The sequence below is a fragment of the Chenopodium album genome, chromosome 15 (assembly GCF_948465745.1).
Source record: "Chenopodium album chromosome 15, dcCheAlbu1.1, whole genome shotgun sequence".
Taxonomy (NCBI): Eukaryota; Viridiplantae; Streptophyta; class Magnoliopsida; order Caryophyllales; family Amaranthaceae; genus Chenopodium; species Chenopodium album.
In genome coordinates, this window is record NC_137848.1 from 44,049,495 (window position 1) to 44,057,605 (window position 8,111).

At 35.2% G+C, this 8,111-nt stretch overlaps 1 protein-coding gene across 1 annotated transcript; it reads left to right on the forward strand.

Annotated features, from left to right (window-relative positions):
• The first annotated feature begins 4,991 nt into the window (after window positions 1–4,991).
• On the forward strand, window positions 4,992–7,618 carry LOC145582297 (protein CYTOSOLIC ABA RECEPTOR KINASE 4-like). The gene is made up of 7 exons (XM_081639297.1): window positions 4,992–5,098; window positions 5,787–6,043; window positions 6,127–6,253; window positions 6,354–6,627; window positions 6,977–7,109; window positions 7,196–7,282; window positions 7,482–7,618. Exons 1-7 carry the CDS (start codon window positions 5,011–5,013, stop codon window positions 7,608–7,610), a joined length of 1,095 nt encoding a protein of 364 aa, XP_081495423.1. The 5' UTR covers window positions 4,992–5,010; the 3' UTR covers window positions 7,611–7,618.
• Window positions 7,619–8,111: the final 493 nt, after the last annotated feature.

The window sequence follows — 8,111 nt, forward strand, 5'->3', positions numbered from 1 at the left end:
ATTTAGAAAAGATGATAAATTTTATTTGGGATAAAACAAATATTTGTAATGCTAAATTGATCTAAGGTAAATACGGAGTCTAATCGTCTAATATATTAGGGAAAGGACTCCGTACAGCTTTTTTATCATAGCCGCGCCATCGCGCTGCGAGGAGTCTATCACGTCGCGATAGGCTTATCGCATCGCGATAGCCCTGTCGCATCGCGATAGCCCTGTCGCATCGCGATAGGAGCAGTTTTACTCCAATTCGAATTCTAACTCTTTTCTATCATTCCGGATGTTTTTCTTTATAAATAGGGGTGTTATTTCCCCGTTTTCAATCATCAACAATCGTTTATTGTCTCTCTCTTTAAGCTAGAAGCTTATTCTTTCTCTCTCTTGCTTTCTAAGCCTAGCCTTTTAAACACAATACCGCATTCAAGAGTCTTAGACGCACCTAACCAAGCTCGAAGTTGCCTTCGCCCTAGACGTGAAAGGTTGATAATTTCTGAGGATTTGGTCCCTATAGGGAATATTTCCAGCATTACCCCAAACTTGAACCCCACTGTGATCATACACTTAAGCATGGTGGCGTCCAAAGGGAAGGAAGCTAGAGCAAAAGAGTCGCCAACAAGTTTTAGGAACTTGTAAACCGTTCACAGGGTGAAGGTTACACCCCTTAACGATCCAGGAGATCGTCAACTCCAATAGGTCTGGAACCATGACTGGTGTTTGGGAATGAAGGTACAAATCCAATCTAAAAGAGAAAGAACCTGCCCTAAGAATAGGCCTCTACTTTATTCTGCTTGTATTCATGTGCGCTTTCTGACTAACATGCAATCAATAGGTTTACCCTAAACCTGTTTATCTATGTTGGTTGAATTTAATGCACAAACAAAACTATTATTGGCGATCACTTGAATTATAATCATATTAGCCCTAAACAAGATTATTAATTATCTTATTAAGCGTGATTACAAGTACAAATTCCCTTTAAACATGCATAAAAGGCGTGATCAAGCAATAACAACAAATAAATAATCAATATCAAGCTACATAATAACAATCATCATAATTATAATCATAATAACAATCATAATTAGAATAATCACGTTAAAGCATAATATTATTAGCAAGATCCTAGGCATGATACTAACAAGATTAATAACAAACCCTAGAATGTCACTAAACAATAAAGATCAAATCTTTAACCCTAACATAATACTAACATGATATTAGGAAAGAAAATAGGAAGCATCATAGAAATTATAATTGATATAAGAAACTTATTCATTACCCTAAACATGATACTAGAAAGCAATAAAACAATCTAAGCATGATTTCTATATCAAAAGATCAATAAAGCAATTAAAGTACTTACTTGGATGCCTCGTACCTCTTTCTAATAACAAAATACACACGTTAGTAACTTCAAGGAAAAATAATAAATCAAAACAATTAAATTAAATAGTTGAAATAGAGATTTGGGACCAAACCCTCAGAAATATCAAACCTTTCACGTCTAGGACGAAGGCAACTTCGAACTTGACTAGGTGCGTCTAGAACTAATGTATGAGGAATTGTGTTTGTGAAAAGTTGGTTTAGAAAGAGAGAGTATCAAGAAATTCTTGATGAGAGTTGGTCATTGAAAAAGGGAGGTTTAAGGACGCTATTTATAATGAAAACAGTCCGGATATGATAAAAAAGGAATCGGAGTTCGAAAAGGAATAAAACACGACGCTGTCGCCGCAATAGCCCCTGTTGCCGCGCGACAGAGCCTGTAGCCAGGCGACAGCCTGTGGTGCAGCGCTGCAGACAATTTTTCCACAGGTTTTCATATTTTGATAAAATTAAGTGTACGAGGGGTAAAATTGTGATTTTATTTAAAACACTTCTTTTATTCTAAATAAAACTCATAAAACTCATTTATCAATGCTAATCACATTAGGATTCAAAAGAACCAATTAGGATATTCTAGAAGACTATAATCAATCCTAATTGCATTAGGAATGATAAATCATAATGGGCCCTCCTCTAGATCATTGGGCCGCATATAAAGGTCAAACCGGGCCTAGTTTAGTAATTTGGCCATAACTTCCTCATTATTCATCGGAATTGGGCTTATAATATATCGTTGGAAAGCTCTTTTCGAGCCCAATTCAACTACACTGTTATTGGACCCTTGCCATGGACCAAACTAAACTAAATTGGCTGTTTTCATAAAATAGGTTTTCGAAAACAGAGAGAAAGAAAAGAAATAAAAATTAACCGCAACACTAGACTTTCCACACTTTCACTTCATTCGATTATGATTCGTCGTGAAAAGTATTCATCACCGGGTTTGGTTTTGGAGAGACACTTTTGGGTGTCTACAGTCCCAAATCCCTATTTCAATTATTTAAGGGTTCGTTTGGCATTGCTGTGGTTTTCATTTTTTTTTTTTTAAGTATATGATATATAAACTTATTATCATGATAATTTTGAAAACTGACAACAGAAAAGTGAAAATACCTTTTTCTTGTTTCCTGTTTTTGGTTTTTGGTTTTCAAAAAAACAGGAAACTGGAAACCAAAAATGATGCCAAACAAGCCCTAAATTAATTGTTTGATTTAATATTTTCATTGAAGTTACTAACGTGTGTATTGTTTTGATAGAAAGAGATAAGAGGCAACGAAGTAAGTTGTTTTATTGGTATATTTTATAGAAAGCATGCTTATATTATTTTAATTCCTAGTATCATGTTAGGATGTTTTTATTGCTTTCTAGTATCATGTTTAGGTTGCTTCTTATTTTCTTCTATCATGTTAGTACCATGTTAGGATTAAAGTTTTAATCTTTATTGTTTAGTGACATGCTAGGATTTGTTATGAATCTTGTTAATATCATGTCTAGGATCTTGCTAATATTATTATGCTTTGATGAAGATATTATTATGATGATTGTTGTTATTATGTTGCTTGATATTATTGTTATTGCTTGATCACGCCCTCTCTTGCAGGTTTAAAGGGAATTTGTATTTGAAATCACGCTTAATAAGATAATTAATAATTTTATTTAGGCTAATATGATTTTAATTCAAGTGATCGCCAATAATAGATTTAGTTGTGCACTAACATCCAACCAACATAGATTAAACAGGCTTAGGATTAATATATTGATTGTATATTAGTCAGAAAGCGCACATGAATATGAGAAGAATAAAGTAGAGGCCTATTTAGGGCATGTTCAATCTCTTTTAGGTTGGATTTGTACCTTCATCCCCGAATATCCAGTCATGGTTTAGGACCACTATGGAGTTAGCGGTCTCTTGGATCGTGAAGGGGTATAACCTTCACCCTGTGAACGGTTTACAAGTTCCCAAAACTTGTTGGCGACTCTTTTGCTCTAACTTCCTTCCCTTTAGACGCCACCATGCTTAACCGTATGATCACAGTAGGGCTCAAGTGTGGAATGCTTGAAATAATTCCCTACAGAAACCCATCCCCAAGTACCGCTAGCTGGTGGCCAAACGCATCCAAAAAGAACCCAGGCCCACCAGAAACTGGTCGGCCATCCCACCCAACCCCCAAACCCGGTTGGCCACCCCGACCCCCGAAACTACAACCATTTCCCTTCTCTTACCCCGTAAACGACCCAAATTGGAACCACCAAGCTAACTCTAGGTCCAATTTCGTCTTTGTCAATTCCTAACTGTTTTCGATTTAAATTCTAATTCCAATAGTCACCTGCGATGGTCAACACTAAAAGTAACGTCAATGGTGGAATCCAGTGGTCAACACCCTGAACCTGAGCAAAGGTCTAGAATTAAAAAAAAAAAATTATAAAATTAGTTACATTAACTTAATGATTTTTACATAATTAAATAAATCAACTAAATAAAAATTGAATTATATAAAATTAAAATTAAAATTAAAAAAAAAAGTAAAAAATGTCAACAAATTGTGTGAGTACGGCCGTGAGAAAGTAAGGAGGACGTGCAAAAAATGGGAAGCACGTCTCAGATAAAAATTTGGGGGGTAGGACTAGGGGCGTGGGAGCATGCATTGGCATTTAGCGGTTAGAGACATCAACCGAATTTCGCGCCCAACTACTCAAATTCTTTCTCATCAAACACCCCTTTCTCCACCGTTGACACCCATTACATTTTCCCTTTCTCTCTCTTCTTTCTCTCTCCTCTCCATTTCGGTTTCTTGCTATCAATCAATTAATTTTCTGGAACAAAGATTCATCATCTTTTCGTACGAATTTATTGGGTAATTTCAATCTGCTTGATATTATATTTTTTTTTTATCATTATTGGTTTATTTTCATGTTAGGATTTTAATTTATGAATTTATGGGTTCAAATTTCATATAAGGTTGTGTTTATCTGAACCTCTTCGATATGTTTGTTGATGGGATTCTTTGTTTTTTTGTAATTTTATAAATTTTGGTACATTCTTGTTAGCAAATTATAGGGGGTTATCAATTATTTTTATTTTTATCAAAATTGACAATGATTTCATGACTTATTATTATAATCTTAAATCTTTGTGATTTAGGAATTATTTATATTTAGATACCTGATTTACTTATTTGGATGGTTAGTTGTATCTTTATGTCATGATCATTACCCTGTTGTGCCTTGAGTGCGCCTAATTAGGTGCTCATCATTTCTCTTGTCGAATTGTATATCCAATTGAGCAAGATATTAGCATCGCGTGCACCTAGCTCCACGTGTACTTAGGTGCAATTGGTGAACTATAGATTTTAGATCATCTTGGAGCTATAGATTTAGGATTGGCAAAATTTTCCTTCTTTGAATGGTTTTATTTCATTATTTTTTTTTTTTTTTAAAAAAAAATAAAAAAAATCCATTCCTTGAGCAGAAATATTATTGATTTATTATAACTGTATCTTGAATAATTTTATGATGCAGGAATTTGACTTGCTGAATATAGGCTACGGTTAAAGTTTAGTATTGATAAAAAAAATATATTAACAACTAAGACATTTGTGTGTTGAGAAACTTACTGCACCAACAACTTGAATAATGTTCTGCTGTGGAGGCACAGAAGAGGAAAACGCAGGCCCCCCGGCTCATTACACCGCCCCTCCTAGAGGAAATAATCCTGTTGGTGGTAATTACTCATTTTATACTATTTTTCTTAGGATGTCTATATGTATGCAGTCATTTACTAGATAATTACTCGTATTATAAACACCTTCATGTAGCAATATGTCAATATGTGGTAAGCAACTGAGTGTTTCTTGCATTGACCTAGCTAGTTTGTGAAGAAATCGCTGGACATTGTACTTAAAACTTTTAAATCTTATAAAAGTTTGGTTTAAGAAATTATCAAAGAACTTAGTCATGGAATATTTTGGTATATAGCATAGCTTACAGTGATCAAAACAAAAAGTAGAATGGTTTCTTTTGGTTGAATTTGGAGAGCACATTGTAAGGTAGGGTGGGTGGGTGGGGAGGTGAGAACAGCATCCGACCATGAGGTTCTGTGATTTGAGAATTAAATCATCAGTATCTCTTGGACTCTTGGTTGGGAGGTGGGAGTGATACCTTTATACATTTAGTTCCTACTTGATTCATCAAAATAAGTCGAGGGCCACAAAAGTCATCCATTCTATTAAGGTAGACTTGATTGACATCAAATTGTTGATTAACAAAACTATGAATGAAGCTGATAAGAATATTAATTAACAAAAGTGTCATCATGTTAATTATTGTGTAACCTTAGCACTATACTGAATTTTATATAATTAGGAGTTAGCTTGTTTGATATGGAACTTTCATTTGATGTCATATCATAGGTGGGGATAGAGGAGAGCCGAAAACTGGTAATGGAACAAGAAGTGGAGCGCCAGTAAAAGCTTTGCCAATAGAATTGCCAGCTGTGCCATTGGATGAATTAAACAAATCTACCAACAACTTCAGTCAGAAAACTCTGGTTGGAGAAGGTTCTTATGGAAGGGTTTTCCATGGAAAGTTAAACAACGGCCTAGATGCTGCAATAAAGAAATTGGACACGAGTTCTGCACAGGATTCAGATTCCGACTTTGCAGCTCAGGTATCTTACATTTTTCTACATAGTATGGTTTTATATTTTCAGGAATTTTGTTCCTGTTTTCTGATAAGTGGTGGTCATTGCAGTTGTCGATTGTTTCAAGACTAAAGCATGAGCATTTTACGGAGCTTATGGGTTATTGTTTGGAACAAAATAACAGAATATTGGTCTATCAGTACGCAACAATGGGCTCTTTACATGATGTATTACATGGTATTCCATCTCTTAATCCGATCATCTTACTCATCTTTTGAATTGGCAGCAGAATAGTTTGCAATTTTTGTAATCAAATCATCTTTGATGCCCTGTACAGGAAGGAAAGGAGTACAAGGTGCAGCACCAGGGCCTGCTCTAACATGGGCACAAAGAGTAAAAATTGCCTTTGGAGCTGCAAAAGGTCTAGAGTACCTGCATGAGAAGGTGCAGCCTTCTATTGTTCACCGAGATGTTAGATCTAGCAATGTCCTGTTGTTCGATGACTTCTTGTCAAAAATAGCTGACTTCAACCTGACAAGTGCTTCTTCAGAGACAGCAGCTCGTTTGCACTCAACTAGAGTCCTGGGAACATTTGGTTACCATGCTCCTGAGTATGCCCCTCTTTTCCTATGAAATCCATATTGAAGGATCTAGTATATTCTGTTATATATTATGGCTTATTCCAATCATTTTATTCATCAGTTAATCGGCAGTAATATAGTTTTTACTTTAGGTGCAATGAAGATCACTAGAATTGGACTCCTTTCTAGGAACTAAGATCTTGATAAGTTATGTCAAAGATTGATGGAGAAATAAGTATTACTAAACAAAGCTCCTAATAATGATAATTATTGTAAAATTAATTGGTTCAAGATTGATAGAAAAAGCCTTTGATGGCAGTTTTTTAAGCTCACTGGTGCTTGGAGGAGTTGAACCTTTCTTGTTTGTTTCGATAAACAGGTATGCAATGACCGGGCAAATAACTCAGAAAAGTGATGTTTACAGTTTTGGTGTTGTTCTTCTTGAGCTTTTGACTGGAAGAAAGCCGGTAGATCATACTATGCCAAAAGGGCAACAAAGTCTTGTCACTTGGGTGTGTTTCCTGTTATCATTGTGGCATAAATTTCATTTTTATCACTTTCGTGTTACCATTTTTGCTGAATAAATTCCTTGTCACAGGCAACTCCTCGGTTGAGTGAGGACAAAGTGAAACAATGTGTTGACCCCAAGCTTAATGACAATTACCCACCAAAAGCAGTAGCTAAGGTTAGAAATTAACTTATACGGAGTATTAATGTTCTCCTTTTGCATTTAACTTTTAACGCAAATGTCACATGGATATGAATTTATCTCAGAGTTCATCAAACCTTTTTTGTTTGCACCTGTTTAATTTCATTTTCTGATAGTAGTTTAACTATATATTCCATTTATGTGTATATAATGTTGGCTCTTTGGTATTGATCAGATGGCAGCAGTAGCAGCCTTATGTGTTCAGTACGAAGCTGACTTTAGACCCAACATGACGATTGTGGTTAAGGCTCTGCAGCCTCTTCTGAATGCAAATAAACCAGCAGGCGCCGATGCACAAGCATGATTACTATAATGAGATACCAAGATAATTCATTATGCTCATGATTCTTACTTTAATTTGTGCTCCTTTTGTGTAACTCTTACGTTTAGTATTTCTTCATTTAGACATTTGATGCAGAAAACAGTTCGGTTCAGAATCAGTATTTCTTCATTGCCATTTACACGTTTTTGTGGGGGGCATCATCAAGTCTTGTTCATTTAGGCAGATAATTTCTCCTAGTCAAATCTTTTGTGTAAGATAAAATATTTATCAAATTTCAAAGGGCATGCGCGCATTCTCTTGATTTGTGAATAAATGAGTCACACAGCCGGTTAAAACACCCTTTATCTACTTTTAATGTTTTAGTTTTGAGTTCTTTGCAGCATAAGATCCTGTTATTTCTCAACTCTACAATGCTTTCAGTTTTTCTTTTTTTCCCACTGTTTCCTTTTTTAATGAAGCCTAGATATGGTTATATCATAGGAAAGCGTCTTATTTGCTGATTACACAGAATTCAGAACAGAA

What these genes read in the sequence shown, in the direction of transcription:
- LOC145582297 (XM_081639297.1), top strand. Translation starts at nt 5,011, where the DNA reads ATGTTCTGCTGTGGAGGCACAGAAGAGGAAAACGCAGGCCCCCCGGCT. An exon ending in TTTGGTTACCATGCTCCTGA is followed by an intron (nt 6,628 to 6,976) that starts GTATGCCCCTCT and finishes TTCGATAAACAG; the next exon opens with GTATGCAATGACCGGGCAAA. An exon ending in AACAAAGTCTTGTCACTTGG is followed by an intron (nt 7,110 to 7,195) that starts GTGTGTTTCCTG and finishes TCCTTGTCACAG; the next exon opens with GCAACTCCTCGGTTGAGTGA.